Source organism: Dipteris shenzhenensis, chromosome 31, assembly GCF_047967505.1.
Source record: "Dipteris shenzhenensis isolate YYH24624 ecotype China chromosome 31, Dip_SZ_1.0, whole genome shotgun sequence".
Lineage (NCBI taxonomy): Eukaryota > Viridiplantae > Streptophyta > Polypodiopsida > Gleicheniales > Dipteridaceae > Dipteris > Dipteris shenzhenensis.
The window spans coordinates 7,365,548-7,382,316 of NC_141626.1; the positions used below are offsets into that span (position 1 = coordinate 7,365,548).

The following is a 16,769-nucleotide window of genomic DNA, read 5'->3' on the forward strand; positions in this document are numbered from 1 at the left end:
TTTTTGTGGAGATTGTGGGATGGAGACTACTCTCCCACCTTTGCTGTAATCGTTTATTTGCCATTTTTTATTGGAATATATTACCCTTTAACTTAAAGAAGACAAATCTAGCCTTCTAATCTAAACAAGAATACACAAGAAGTGTCCTATCAGCACTTATGATGAATTCAAGGTAGGCATAAATAAAGGTGTTCATGACAATCACGTCTCCCACCGCACTTCTCTCATGAACCCTGGCTAGCCTCTTTCTTACTTGGGCACATAATTGAGTTTGTGTGTAAGCTTGACAAGTAAAGAACTTAGAAAATCATGACATGTTTTGCATGCAGCATCCTAGAAAGGTGATGGGAACCCCTTGGAAAAACATCACATTGACTAGACATGTTACACAAAACGCATTGACTACACTCCATCTAGAGAATAATAACAGAGCATAGCATGCACTCCTTCAATGTATGCTGGGAGTTGGGCTCCCCCTCCTCCATAAAAGTTTGCAATGAGAGGGTCCTTTGATGGAAGAAAAGCCCTTATATTTAGAGCCTTTTATTGTCTATGGACTTTGTGTACATGTAAACCACTTACTTCCTTGCAATGGACAGACATATAATCTTGGAATGTCAGAACAGGTATCGAGGCCCTTTAAACAGCTACTGATGTTGACACCCGTAAGCATACCTGGAGAGCCTGAGCTGCTTCCTCGGGTGGCCTCTTCTGCTCCCTGCGAAGTCTTGCCTCCATCTCTTGAATTTCTTGATTCAAGCTTGCACAGTCTATCTGGACATTCAGCACAGTTTCAAAGGCAAGATGATACACCTATTTATCCAAATGCATTCATCTACATTGAGGAGCTCTATTACCCTCTTGTTATAATTTTGCTTTTACATCCCACAAGCTTGCACTACAAGCCATCATTACAAATTTGATGAAGTTATTGAAATCTTACTTCCACTGTTGACAATTTCTGCTCCAATTCAGCTGCTCTTTGAGTCCGTTCATCTACTATTCTCTGTAATATCCAAAATTTATCGAGAGAAGTAACTGTCAGGCAAAATTATAAGACTGTTTATTGCTCAAACCTGCTATAGAAACATGTATAATGCACAGGCAATTGAGTCTGAGAAAATGAGCAATCCAGCCAGGTACTAACTGTGCTGAGAGTACCCATATTGCAGCAACACTGATAAGTACAAATACCCGATATGTTTATACCTGACCTCAAACTATGTTTTGAACACGTTGCAGTCCTACAGAAAATGTCTGAATACAACCAAACCTCTAAAATGAATAGCATTATTTACAAATTACTCAAACATTGATTGGAATTCTAAAGCAGCAGAATAACTTGTTGGGTTCAGTGCGAAATAGATTGCATCTGTCACAGGAACATATCAATAAAAGGTGTACCCCTTAAAAACCATAAAGCACAAATGCCATGAACATTGATTGGAATTCTAAAGCAGCAGAAATAGACTATGATTAGACACATTAACTTGTTGGGTTCAGTGCGAATAGATTGCATCTGTCACAGGAACATATCAACAAAAGGTGTTCCCCTTAAAAACCACAAAGCACTTGAGCAGCTCTTGAAAATCTATTCATGAAAGTTTGTAGGATACTGCAACAAGAATTATGAATAGAGCAAGATAGTCCCAAACAGATAGCCTATGCTCCCTGCAGCAAAAGATAATGAAAGCATATGCCCAAAACCACACAGTGCTAATTCGAATCACACTTATTTCCTTAATGTATACATGTGCCTACAAAATTGAACAATGCTCACGAGAGTAGAAGCAATGGACATTTAATGTCCCAAAAATGGACCGTATATGAAGGGTGTGCATAGTGTGTCACCATCTAGCAGCAGGGTGCTGCATATACATGGACCCCCATGACTCCAAGACTGTTGTCCTACCTCCTCGTGGCACCTTCAAAACACTCTCAGCCTGCGTGCTCTCCTAGAGCTTCAGTGGGCTGCATAGTGATGCCCCGCAAACATGCGTTCTTGCTGCCCCGGTGGACAGATAATAGGAACGCACAGTTTGCTCCTTGAACAGTTTTTTTATGCTGCAGTGTACTGCTCTTCACCCTTCAGATGATCTGCAGCTGGACTGCATGTTGCGTGGACTTCTTTGCTGCTCCAGACTGATGTGCAATCTCTAGCCCACGGACAGTAGATGCTGGCCTCCTTGCTGCTCTCGAGGACAGCCTATTGTGAGGGACAGATGAGCCCAGGGATGGGGTTCTTTATATGGGGCTGGAGGCTCCTGAAACCTGCCCGACCAGTCTGCCGACTGACCCGACACGTGTCTGCCCAATCACTGGGACCTGCTGGCAGCACTCCACCTGACACCTGTATGCTGCACATTTTTTACCTGCCCCAACTAGCAATCCACTCCAAAATGCTCCTGCTTGCTGCGCAGGTATGCAGCACTGTTTGCATTCCTCTGACTTGGCCCTGACAGCCCCTGTTGGCTATCCTTGCAGTGTGTCCTCTGCTCCAGGCTCTTAGTCACAGTCTTCTGACGGCTTCCATGCTGCCCATGTGGGAGCCCTGCATGCCTACCCAGATTTGCCCCCATGGCAGTCCCTCTCTCTGCCCACGTGGCATTTCTCCTAGGCTTATGGTCCACCTCCCCCATGTCCTCCTCATTTGGTGGCTCACACGTGGGGAGGTGACCAAGCTAAACCCAACAGGTTTGTTTCTACAATATACAACATGAGATCTTCAGAAAGAAAATGTCTCACTCGCTAGTCCCAAAGAATAGAATACCCTGGAAACGAACACATGTGCCTAAGAAGAAGCCCAACCATTGAAGCTTTCTACCCTCTATCTAGTCGATCCTCTAAAGCTAGCCAAGAGGGATACATATGTCAATCCACAGGGTAAATCTACAAGTGCTCCTTAGGTCCTAGATAATGATGTACCTATTCTCTAAGCACCCCCTATTGAGGCCGGTCCCCTTTCCCATCTAGACCAATACCTGTATCCCAAGAAGCCAAGTGGACGTCCTAAGTCTCAACAAAGCACTCATTCCAATAATGGGTGGTTGTCTCTCTCATCCAATCTAAGGGGGAACTCTGATCTTGATGCAAGCTCTGATAACCGTTGCCAAGAGGGGAGAAAATGGGAGTCTAATGTGAGCATCTGTGAAAATCGCTCTTGTGCTTGGAAGCCAATCACCGCCTCTGTGGGATGAGCAGCCCTAAATTTTCCAAGTAAAGAAGTCCTTCCAAGGCTCATTGCGTGAAAGAAGTCCTTTACGTACCTAGCAAGCTTTGTTCCCTCAAGTTCAATGCCTCCCTCATATTTAGTTAAGATGACGGTGCTCTAAGCCACCCAAACCCTCATGTCATGTGTGTTATTGAATCTAAATCAACAATAGTTACGTATTAATTCCTGGAACTGACCCATGCATAAGGGTGAGAAGCACCCAAAAGAACTAATGAATAAACATATACCTTTGTAAGACTAGAATAAGTCCAATCATACAAATTTAGAATTTTTGTTGTTCTAAAGATCAAAAATCTACAAAGACAATAAAAGAGAAAATTAAAGAGAAGAAAAAAGAGGTAAACATAAACTTTTATGAAAAGCAAAAGGAAGACATACTTAGCAAGCAAAGCAACACTTATGTCGTCATCAGTGCCCAAGGTCATGCAGCACTCATAGAGCAACTTCCTCTTCATATTCGCAATTTCGGATGGTATCCAAAAAAACATCTTGCACCCTTGCATGGTAGACTTTAGTAAAAATGTGACTACAGCCACAACGGCCATCTTACATGATCTCAGAGCCTAGCCGTCTTGATAGGCATCTTCAAGCGCCTTAGGCAAATCCAAAAGATAGATTGTTGCATATGGCTAAATGCTTCATCCTCAAGAATTAAGTAAAGAAGAGATAAGTCCCGCCTTCAAAGTCAAGTAATAGAGTTGACACTTGAAATACCCTAAGGCACCGATGTTACCTTTGGCAAGAAGGCCATTAATTACAAAATGGTAATGATCTATCCATGCTTGATTCACCGTTCCCTGGCCCTCTGCATCATTGAAATCACCAATAGTAATTAAATAGTCCTCTTACCATGAGTGTGTGGGAAATTTACACAGATAAATGTGAGACCATGAGATTGAGAACATGTAAACATCCTTTCCCATATCTACTTTTCATGGATCATCTGCATTGCTTTCTAGGCATAGAGATCAAGAGGTTATATTTGTAGTGAAGGGGAAAGGGGAACATTTGGTGAAGGACCAAAGATGGCAGAAACGGGGAAGAAGGTAAGGGAGGAGGAGGAAAGAGACATAGGAGGGACAGGGGTAAAGGGAGAGGAAGAGAGAGAAAAAGGGGTGAGGGGAAGAGAGATAGAGAGAGATTGGGAGAGAGAGTGTAGGCAGCACGTAGGAGGAAAGAGGTGGGAGTAGATAGGATTAGATGTCACATCAAAAGTGTACAATAAGGGGTGGATGGGGACTTATATAGTCCCTCCACATTTCCCACCTAAGAGGCCTCTAAAGGTCCTATAAATTGCCCTTTTTCCCCCCTCATTACAGACATCCCTTCCCATATGATTTTGCCCTCGAAATTTCACAGCATGGCTGTCCAAAAAGTGCAGCAAACAACAACTACTAATCAGCCCGGTAAGAGATGGGGGTGGTCCTAGACAATGCTTTCTGGCTGCCATGAATTTTCATCCTCAGAGAGTCCCCGCCACTTGATAAGATACTCTATGCAGACCTTGTTTCGGAGTACATGGTCTCTGAAACCCATGATGCGCTCCGGAACATAGAGGATGAAGCCCTACTGATCCATAGGTGGTAACTCAGGAAGAACATGGACATGCTGTCCCACATGTGGTTTCAGCAAGGACACGGAAAACATCATGGATCTTGGAGGTACTGGGTAGCTCCAACTGATATGCTACCTCTCCAACCTTCTCGATGATCCTGTAAGGAAAGTAATACCTATTAGCAAGCTTTGTGTTGGTATTACCCTTCAGCGAGGCATAATGGTTCTTATGGAAACGCAAATGCACATAATCTCCCTCTTTGAAAGACAAATATCTCCTGCGTTCATCTGCATATTTCTTCTGCTTGGCTTGGGCATCCTGCATATTCTTTTTAGCCAACTGCAAAAGGACATCCATCCTCTCCAAGTCATTCCGTGCTTGCCGATTTTTCACAGCCATATCAGCAAAATTGAAGAAGGCATCCCGACCTTGCATCCGTACATTGCCTAAAACGGGCTCATGCCAATGGAGAGATGCTTGGTACTATTGTAGCAAAATTCAGCAAGTGCCAACCATTTATCCCAAGACTTCTGAGTATCATGACAAAAGTGCCTCAAATATTCCTCCACCCATTTGTTCACGCTTTCCGACTGTCCATCAATCTCAAGATGGTATGCAGTGCTAGGTGTGAGTAAAGTACCCACTACTGTAAATAACTCCTATCAAAAGTGACCCGTAAATTTTGCATCTCTGTCACTGACAATTTCCTGAGGGAAACCATGATGCTTATTGCCAAGCAACTTGTGTGCTGAATACCGGGTCTTAGTGGGTATGAAATGGGCTTGTTTTGTCGTTCTATCCACCACAACATAGATGCTGTCCCATCCCCTCGCTGTAGAAGGCAATCCTATGATGAAATCCATTGCTATGTGTGTCCATTTGTCTTCTAAAATGGATAATGGCTGCAAGAGACCTGCGGGTAATTTGATGTCCACTTTATTCTGTTGGCAAGGCAAGCATTCAGGGACGTATTTAACCACATCCCGCCACATGCCTTCCCAGGTAAAGCTCTGCTTGATTCTTTCATATGTTTTAGTGACACCTGCATGTACAGCCATGGGAGAGGAGTGCATTTCTTGCAAAACCAACTATCTATATTTTGAGTCTGGCACTAAATCAATCTTGTCCTGGAACCACAACAGGCCATTATGCAATTTGAATTCTGGATGACCTTGACTAGAAGGCTTCTGCAAATCTGAAAATATAGGAGCTGCCTTAAATTTCTGCATATACTCTTCTTGAATGCCATGAATCCACTCCTGATAGATGGTAGAGATAGCAAACAAATTGCAAGCCTACATCCTGGACAAGGCATTTGCAACCACATTCTCCTTTTCTTTTCTGTACTCAATGTCAAAATCATAGGATTAAACTGCCGCCAACCACCTCTTCTGCTTATATGACAAATTTGGCTAGGTGAGGAAGAATCTGAGTGTCCGATCTATTTTCACCTTAATTTTACTCCCGTACAGATCGTGGTGCCATTTCTTGAAAGCATGCAAGATAGCCAACATCTCCTGGTCATAAACATGGTAATTGAGTTCTTTGGCATCAAACTTTTTGCTTTCAAAGGCTATTAGCTCGTGTTCTGCCTCAAAACAGCCTCGTGTTCTGCCTCAAAACAGCCCCCAATTCTTTGCCACTGGCATCTGCCTCCACAATGAAAGGATGTGAAAAATCAAGGCATACCAACACAGGTGCATGAGTGAGAGCAAATTTCAGTTCTTCAAAGCTGCGTTGTGCTTCCTTTGACCACCGATCCTTCTTCAAGAGGTCAGTAAGAGGTGGTGCGTTCTTGGTAAATTTGTGAATAAAGCACCTGTAGAAGGAAGCCAGACCTAAAAATCCTCTCAACTGGGTAGGATTTTGTGGCTGTGGCCAATCTTTGATGCATTTCACCTTTGCGGGATCCACCCAAATGCCATGTCTACTCACAATATAACATGTTTGGGAGTGCTTTGTCGATTGATTGCACCAGAGTTTGGCTGTCGAAGGCTTTGTCTTGCAGTTGTTCAGCCGTATCTGGCTGGTTGGAGAACAAGAGGTTGTCTAGTAATTGGATGCCATTCACCGTTTGGAGTTGAGCAGGGAATTACAGGGTGGGCTGGACGGGGAGTCTACGGGCGTTGTTTTGCATGCGGTGCAGCTTTGCAGAGACCTTTGTAGCCATCCGCTTGGCTTTAAATGAATGTTAAATAAATACCACAAGGGGCGCCAACATTTGGGGCCAATCGGTGTCCTTGTTTCAGAGTAGAAGCGCTCTAGCTCCCCTGTGATTTAATATGTGGTGCATATTTATTTGTCAAATTACTGTGTATGCTGTAATTAAGTGGATCCTACCACCCTTTACGTTATTGAGGCTGGTTTCATCTATCCTGGGCATTGGAAACCTATTCTTGATAGTGGCCTTGTTTAGATCCCTGTAATCAATGCACATGCAGTATGATCCATCTTTCTTCTTCACCAGAAGCACTGGGGTGGCAAAAGGAGAAGTACTCTAAAAGACAAAGTCCTTCTCAAGCAATTCCTGCACCTGTACTACTGCTTCCTCCAGCTCAACCTTAGAAAGACAGTACGGGGCTTTGTTTATGGGCTTACTGCCAGGCTCTAGAACAACGGCATGATCCACATCTCTCTTGGGAGGCAATTGGCATGGCATATCAGCAAACTCCGAGAGCAATTGCTGCATATCACAATCCTCAACACGAGGAATGCTACCCCCCTGAGATACTGACACATTCAATGCATAGAGGGCAGGCTCCTTCCTGAGCTCTCTTGCCAACTGCCTTGCTGAAATGACTTACAATTTAGGAGTGGCAATGCCATGCAATGCTACAGTTCTACCCTTGTGCACAAAGCTGAGTGATAGGGCATATAAATCCATGCTGATTTTACCAAAAGATTTAAACCAATCGCAGCCCAAGACAGTTCTACCCTTGTGCACAAAGCTGAGTGATAGGGCATTTAAATCCATGCTGATTTTAACCAATCGCAGCCCAAGACAGATCTATTAGGCCCAAGTCCAGTGCCAAGAGATCCCCAGCAAAATCATAATCCTCAAAGAGCTTGATCCTTGCATCTTGGCAACAAAATTTTACTGATCAAATACTGTCCATTTGCCACCTCTACTCTCAGCCCATAAGGTCTTAGAATTGATGAAACTATGAGTGCTACCACTGTGCACAAGCATGTGAACAGTCTTGCTATTAATTTTCCAATTCAATCTGATAGTTTCAGCACTTTTGGCACCCAACAAGGCATGAAAAGAGAGAGCATAAATTGTTTGCTGTGCATCCCAATAGATCTCCTCCTCATCCACATGAGCATTTCCATTTGCATCCTCTCGCGCCTGAAAAGGCATAGCAACCTGATGCTTCACATGGAAGACTATAGGCCAACGGCCTCACATGCCACAGGTGGGCTGATTGTCATTTGATTGTATACCATGCATATTATGTTCAATAGCACCACCGGGACCAAAGGGGAAATCAACCCCCTTGGTGGCTCCAGTATCTTGAGCTTCTTCCACGACATGTGCACCCTCTGAATCATCATGAGTGGCATCTAAGGTCTCAGAAGCATCATCATCCGATATCTCAATAATCATACTGAGTTTTGCAGTACCACTGTTGCGCATTTTGCAAACTTCCCGATGCTCAAGAGTCCACTTCTCACCACACGTGAAGCATAAGTTTGCCCGCTTTCTGCTGTCCATAATAGCCCTAGTGCGTTGTTTAAATTCTTCTTTTTCATTATTACCAGCACTTGGCTTAGCTCCTGGCTTAGCATCAGATGTCCTGTAAACATATGGCATTTTGCTACCTGTGACAATGGGAAACCTCGGAAATGGTGCTGCTGTTGATTCCCTATCATGCCAATCAGTCACATTAGGCTTCTTGTCAGCCTCATTTGCAGTCCCGTATGCTCTGCCCGCTGCCATTTTATACGTGCTGGCATATTTGGGCTCAAACACTTCTACAAGCTGGGCTACCCTCTCAATAGTTTGATGGCTATGGCCTTCACATCTGCAGCCAGGGAAGGACTCAATCCCTGGATGAAACGCAGCAACTTCCCTTTCTCGGAAACGTCCTATACAAATAAGTCCTATACAAATAAGGAAAGTCTCCAAAAGCCTTGCAAATACTCTTGGCATGTACCAGTCTGTGGCAATACATAGAATTCAGCCAAGTATTGATCCAAGATGAGTGGGGATACGAAGGTAATAACCATCATTGCTTTAAAACCCCTCCATACGGTTGGCCTTTGAGGTGAATCCCTCATATACCGCCACCAAGTATGTGCATAGTCCTACATGTGCATACCCAAAAAGATTATGCGTTCCTCATCCTGCTTTGGGTAGGAGCAAAAATCATCTTCCAGCTTCGTAAGCCACTCCTCCAGCTCATTAGGTGTGCAAGTGTCCCCTTTAAAATTATGCACTATGAGTTTGTCCTTGACATCCTTGGCTGCATAATTCCTGTGTGCGTAACCTCTAGAAGTGTGGGCATCATCACGCTCGAGGTTCACATGATCGGAGAAACACATCTCAAGTTTGATGGCCTCAGGTAGGGCCTTATATGAACGCAAGGAATTTGCTAGCATCTCATCAAAAGTGGCATGCTGCCCACCACTAACCCCCTGTTGCGTAGTAGCTGCTGCCATCTGATGCACTGGCTGCGTCTGGCTTTATGTGCTCACTGTGGAGCGATAGGTGCATGAACCCTTGGCTAGGTCTCTCTACCAAATGCATCTCTCTGAAATGATGGCATGCCAAAGGACTGAGAAGAGGATTGACCTCTCTCCCATGGGTGTGGGCTGCCATATAAACCAAAACCAGCTCCAGGCATACTCGATGGTGCTGTGAAAGGAGCACTAACCGGATGCATACCAACGGGTTGGCCCAAAAGAGACGGTTCGGCCTGCATAGATGCAGAAAACTCTGAGCTAAAAGATGGCCTGAGAAGGTGCTCTGCGGCACAGAGAATGCATCATCCAAGTCCAAATAATCCTGATGCTGGGGTACATGCAATGGTCCAGAAGAGTGATGCTCATAGGCACAACAGGCATCGGCCATAAAACCCCTGCGTGGAGCAAAAAAAACATCTTGACAGTCTAAGTGGTCCCCTTGCTGGGGTGCGGGCTGCTTGCCCTTGTCTTGCATAGCCTAGCCAATCTGCTGCTCGAGCTGTTGTCCCATCTGGGCAAGAGCCATATCCTGCATAGCCATGCCATGGTAAGATGTTGGCTGAACTCCTGTCCCATCTAAGGGAAAGCACCCTAGAGCATAGAAGCAAGGGCATCCAAAAATTGTGTCTACACTGCCTTTGCTTCTCGGGATACAAGAGCAAGAGGATGACTTGTAGCGATCTCTGTACCACCAATGGATGCACCCATTGGTGGAAGGCAATTGCTTGGTAAGATGTTGGCTGAACTCCTGTCCCATCTGGGGGAAAGCACCCTAGAGCATAGAAGCAAGGGCATCCAAAAATTGTGTCTGCACTGCCTTTGCTTCTCGGGATACAAGAGCAAGAGGATGACTTGTAGCGATCTCTGTACCACCAGTGGATGCACCCATTGGTGGAAGGCAATTGCTCATGCTAAGCAGCCTCATCACTATCAAGCGATGGTTCCCGAGGGATACGCTCGGGTGCCATGGTGGCTGTCCAGGAGAGAGAAGCTCGAATGCAAGAAAGGAAAACTCTGCTATAATGAGCACTTGGTATAGTGTGTATAGAACCACTAAAAAGGCCGATGGCGAAGCTCGAGAGGACAATTGATTCAAAATGGAGTCGAAATGGCTCCAAACGGGGCTGTGAAAGACCCCTAAAAAGAGGCTGAAATTTTGACTTTTTGCTACTTCTTTTTTTGGGGGGGTGGGGGGTGGTCCTAAGTCACCTAAGGCAGACACTTCTCTAACCTAAGGACAACTGACACACTTGGGACCATAAAGTCAACCCTAGTTAGTGTAACAACCCAAGTCTTAAATAACTCAACCTTGGTTAGCTTAACATAAGCTAGCCAAAACTAACTAGGGGTGAGCGTAAAGTCACCCCTAGTTAGTGTAACAACCCAAGTCTTAAATAACTCAACCTTGGTTAGCTTAACCTAACCTAGCCAAAACTAACTAAACCCAATCTAACTAAGCAGAGCTAACTAACCTAACCCAACCGGCTAATCTAATCCTAACCTAACTAACCCATGTTAGTCTAACCTAAGAAAACCTTTGTAGGCTAAGGTTTGCAGGGCGGAGGACTTAGCAAGCAGTTTCTCACTAGGATTTTGATTGTGATTATCTTATCTTTACTATGAGTAAGGTTCTCATTCTGATTATCTTATCTTTACTATGAGTAAGTTCTGATTGTGATTTTGACTGAGATTAACATTGTGAATGTGATTGACTTTGTGACCTTGGAGATAGAGCACAAGGGTGGCAAGGCAATATTCTCCACTCCTCGCTTGGATGCGGTTTTCTCCCAATCTTGGAGATTTCTCTTCTAACAAGAAACTAAGCAGTGTCTATTGTAAGTTTTAAGTTGTCTGTTTCCTTTGTGAATAATCGAATTCAGGGACTTCACACCTTTAACAAACTAACTATATGACCTGCCTTCAAGAGAGCTTGCTAAAATAACAAGCACAGCATTGCTCTCATTTGGAAAACATGTAAAAGTACTAATCAATGATCCTCATCACAATAGATACTAGGCTGTATCTAGTAAGGTTTATGATGTAAAGCTTAAGCCTCTAATGGAGATGGCTTGTGACAAAAACCACTGGCAGGTAGGCTTACCACAACTTGCCTTATCCCAGCTTAACCACCAACAAAAAGGGATCTAAAAGCCTCCTGGCCTAGAATGCTCTGATCAGCTTAACTACATTGTGACCACCAAACAAGAAAATGCCTTGCTTCTAATACCTCAAGGCAATCCACTCTGCTGATCTTGGGGCAGTTACTACATATCAATCCTCTGCCTTAACAGATTTTGCAACCAATATTAATAACTAAATCTACATTTTCCCCTGATACCATTCTCAAGCAGTCTGCACTAATGCCAGGATATGAAAGCAAATCTTGAACTACCTGCATCCTCGTCAATGCTGATGTCACATCAGCCACACGTTGCTCCAACTCTGTCTCCCTTTGTACTGCAGCCTGCAAAGAGCTATTGACTAAGACGAATGAACAAAAGTTGGCAAGGCTCCAACAAAATAATATTGGTATTAAAGACCGCAGCCACCCCAAAAAGGCCATGATTTTGATACCTTTCGTGTGGCATTATGAGATATATATTCCTCCTCTGCTCTCCGTTCGGCAGCTTCCAATTCATCCCTCAGTGTCTATGTGTGACAACAATCGATATAGCTCATATCAAGATAAACAGCTCTTATAGAAAAAAGGATGCAATACAACACCAACCTCAACAGAAATAAAGCAATATTTGCTACAAGCGATCTCAAAAGATAGAAAAAACTGATTGCACAGATGACTCTGCAAAACCTGAATCATTCCACTCTCTGTCATATCTCGACTCCTTGCCATGGCTTCCACATTGGCCTGATGAAAATTTTAATCATCCCATGAGCACTAATGTTCCCCAGAAATCCCCTTACGCCCATAAAACAGGCACACAGTGAGCCCATACAATGAAACATGATAAGTACAAAAAGAACAGATTTCAGATGAAAATTCCGGATTACATAAACTAGACTTAACATCATGACGAGAAAGCTAACCAATGACAGTACAGACCTGCAGGGCTGCAACTTTTCCCTCTGCAAGAGTAGCCTGTTTTTTCATAGCTTCCAAAGAACTCATCAGTACTTCTATTTCTGCATTCTTAGAAGCCAATGCAGCAGACATCTCACTCTCTACTGAACTTGTCGTTGCCTTGGCTGATGCAAGCTCCAACTGCATCTGCTGGATTTTCATTTCAATTGTAGAATTCTCCTCTCTCTGATAAACGAACACCCACCCAAAACTTGAGTCAAACTGTTGAGCTTTGAAGAGGTCTTTAATGATGGTAAGAAGGACCAGAGCAAGGATTGACCTCTTTCTGAATCAGTGCCTCCAGCTGAGCATTTTCAGTTTTGTACTCTTGTAGTCTGGATGAAAGTCCAGCGCATACCTTCATTCATAAAATTTCAAGATAAAACATTAGCAAATGAAATAAGTATCTCATGAATCAAGTTTGCAAAAATTATGTTCTGTCGCAACTGAAATCAATTATGATAGGCAGGGCCATGCAGGAACAAGCAGCCTCAGTCTGAAACTGCACTCCATTCTACAAAAACTGTTTATTTTTGCTTCAAGCATTAAGACCTTCCCAAAGACAAGGCACAAAGAATATGGGCATAAAAGTTCATTCCCTAAACTCCTTGAAATGGAAAGATAACATTGCCACTCGGTAATTCCCAATTTTTTATTTGATGCATGAACTAATACCTCTCAAGACATAAGCAGCTTTATAAAATCATAGTTCCCAAAATACATGGCATTCTACAACTGCGTTCCCACTGAGCATCTGGATAGCTTGAAGTATTGAAATACAATGTAAGAAATACTTCCATCATCATTTCTTACTACAAGAAGTGCATGAGTAAAACAATCATGAATGGCTAACAATGGGGCGATTGTACTTTAGAGAAATCAAAGAGTGCAACATAAATGAGCCCAACTAAAGCTGAAACCATAAATATGCATATGTGTCCAAACACTACTGTGGAAACCCTGATTAGGACATAACTCAAATTTGGCAAGTACTACTCCTTCATAGGGAATACAATGCAATAAAAACGACATCATCCAATAGAATTAACACAGCAAGAGCCAGTGATCAATAACTGCCTCCTAACCACTACAGCAAAGCGAGACCAACATCTTATTGATATCTAACAAATCACCATCAATGAGATGGTGTTCCATTCGCTTCAAGCCCAAACATAAACTCGTAACCTTTTCTTCGGTGAGCCTTTAATGAAGATATCAACTACATTGTCCTCAATGGGACAGAAAAAATCTCAAGATCCTCATTCTGCAACTTCAATATAGTTGGTCAGCACAGAAGACAGAATTCTTGGTCATAGCTCCTGTTGGGAGTAGTATGGTTCTGTGTATGGCCACAATAATCCAATACTTAGACTGTCTCTTATCAATTATTACTGGCACCATCACAATTGCAAAAACCATGAGAATTTGATCAAAATGAAAATGCATAGTGCCTTTCAAACGAATTCATCACCTTGGTTGCCTTCTGATTTGGGTTTGCTAGTTCCAACTCATTTCCCCCACAGCATAACTTGTCGTCGCATCACAAATAACGCTGCAACCCAACTACCTGTGATCTACTATCTCATTGTCATCTCAATATGACATTGAACCCTATTTCAATAGGAGTGAAGGAGTCCTTGCTTACGTGCACTTTAAATTGTGTCATTGATAATGCTATCCTCTTTCCACCAAACTTTCATTCCAACAAAATAATGTACGAGATTCAAATCTTTCATCTCAAAAGCATGGCTCAATTGTTATTTGGCTGCTGCAATTTTCTGCTCATCATTGGTAATGCTGCCCCAATACAACATGAGTATTCTAACTTAATGTCTATTCCTGGAAAAAGTGAGTGGGCTGAAAGTCACTATTCTGTAAGAGAATACGTCTGAAGTCATAGTGCAATAGGCATGTGGAGCGTGCTTCAAGTCAGAACTTAATGTCTATTCCTGGAAAAAGAGAGTGGGCTGAAACTCATTATTCTGTAAGAGAATACATCTGAACGCATAGTGCAATAGGCATGCTTCAAGTCGTAAAATGACTTTTCATGTTGCAAACTTTGTCTTCCTAACCTCACACCCACTAAAATGCCCAAGGTACACCTCCTCTTTCAACTCTTCGATAAGAAATACTTGCTCGACATCCATCAGGTAGACCTGCCACCCATAATGATCAGCCAAGGATAAAACCATCCGATGATTGTCACCTTTAGCACAAGGGCAACAGTCTCATCAAAATTTGTGCCCTTCTCCAGCCCTGGTAACCAGCTGCCCTTGTATACATCCACACTGCCATCTGCATGGTACTAAGTTTGGTAAACCATATGGGAAGCAGCCAATTCTTTGGCATGTCAAAAATGTGCCCCTATAATAGTGGAGATCAACACACAATTCACAAGAAGAGCAAGATTTTTTATTCCTATTACCCTCCATATTGAAGGCTCTTCACATTGCATCCTCCATCTTTCCCCATTATGAGTTAGAAAATTTTTAAGTCTTACAGCTTCTCAAAGTACAAGATACCAGCATGCTGCAAAGTATGTGCCACCACATGCAAGAAAGCAAGTGGCAAATCTACAACCCTTGAGGAGATCAAAAAGGGTGAGACATCGGTTGACATACAATGGTTATATGAGGATGCACTATGCATATATGGTTAGTAAAGACCACCTTGAAAGACCACCATGATGCACCACCAAGTATTGCCAGTAGCAAGAGCCAATCACTAGCTCATTAGAGGAAGACCCAACAAGTGAAACTGAGGGATGAAAGAACTATGCTGCCCTCTTTCTTTGGAACTTTGTCCAACACTAATGGAGAGGACCTAATCGTGTTGTGATGATCCAAACAAAAAAGTGAATAAGACAACCAAGTACAAGTACTCGTGAGCACTGCCCTTAGAGAGACGAGTTGATTTGGGAAGAGAGAGAGAGAGAGAGAGAGAGAGGAGGGGGGGGGGGGGGGGGGAAGAGTTGATTTGGGAAGGGCGGACGAAAGAGGGAGGGGGAGAGAGAGAGAGATGTCACTAGAATAAAAAGTGTAAAAGGTGGCCTAAAATAACTAGAGGGACACTTTTTGAGAAAAGTGTAAGGAGAGCACTGCCTGCAGGGTAGTGCTAAAAAAGCCAAGAGGTCTTGAAATCATCACATGGAATGGATGGAGGGCACTAATACGACGGAGAGGCCTTATAATCACAATGCATTGTAATGTTCTGAACTACAAACAGACCAGTCTCGGAAACATCACAACCCAATAAGGGAGTTTCAGGATCGACGGAGGGGCCTTGTGATGATTTGAATGAAACAACAAATAAGAAAGACCTGACACGTCTTGCAATTGTCACAACGCAATAAGGGAGTTCCAGCATCGACGGAGGGGCTCTACTCACGTTGAAATGATCCAAACATTTTTTTTCCCCAGTGAAGAGTTAGTAAGAATGAAAAGCCCTATAGGACTTGGCATCAACAGAATACCATGTTTGAAGAACAGTCGCAAAGGGGTGGAGCTCCTGGATTTAAAAAACTTGACAGGACTTTGAACCAGCAAAATACTGTGTCGGAAGAGCGTAGGTGAGGGAGGGAGGGCCGCGAGAGAATGTGGAGTTCACAGAGGTGAGATCGAAGAATGTGGGATATGTCTGTGAGGAAGAACTATGGTGCTCTTTCTTGGGAACTTTGTCCAAGCCATCAGTTGTGGCAACATCTACCTGTAGTTGGAAATCAATAGGCTAATCCAAATTTTGTGAAGTATTCAGAAGCCAACCAATCTATTTTTTGATCAGACATATCTCAAACTCATGAAGACATCTTTGCTCACAATAAATATCCTAGCATTTCATGACAGCAAACTTTGGATATAGTATAGGATTGTGTAAGCAAGCACTAAGGGAAGATTTGAAGAAGAGGTGTTTGGTCGAGGGAGTGAGAGGAGGAAGAGAGTAAACACTTATGAGAGGAGAGCCACAGAATTTGCAGACTAAAAATCAAATCACAGTAAAAGCTAATGAAAAATGAGTAGGAGTGGACATACATAGTCCCCCCATCAGCCCTAATCACACTAAAAGCTAATGAAAAATGAGTAGGGTTTGACAAACATAGTCCCCCCATCAGCCCTCCCTAACTAACTTCCAAAACTTTCGTTACAGCAAATGTGCAATTGATGACTTGTTCAAAATTATTAGCTCATGGTTTTTGGCATGTGTCCATTATCTAGCCAGAA

The 16,769-nt window shown here is 43.2% G+C and overlaps 1 protein-coding gene across 6 annotated transcripts in view; it reads right to left on the reverse strand.

Moving 5' to 3' along the window:
- Window positions 1-16,769, reverse strand: part of LOC147880972 (golgin Putative 1) — a 74,182-nt gene that overhangs the window by 34,649 nt on the left and 22,764 nt on the right. For all 6 annotated transcript variants that reach the window (XM_087369714.1, XM_087369717.1, XM_087369715.1 and 3 more), the window contains exons 6-12: window positions 12,833-12,910; window positions 12,535-12,738; window positions 12,283-12,339; window positions 12,048-12,122; window positions 11,866-11,937; window positions 944-1,006; window positions 676-774 (exon numbers count right to left, since the gene is read on the reverse strand). In XM_087369714.1, the coding sequence (XP_087225840.1) occupies window positions 676-774; window positions 944-1,006; window positions 11,866-11,937; window positions 12,048-12,122; window positions 12,283-12,339; window positions 12,535-12,738; window positions 12,833-12,910 (648 nt within the window). The remainder of the gene's footprint in view (window positions 1-675; window positions 775-943; window positions 1,007-11,865; window positions 11,938-12,047; window positions 12,123-12,282; window positions 12,340-12,534; window positions 12,739-12,832; window positions 12,911-16,769) is intronic.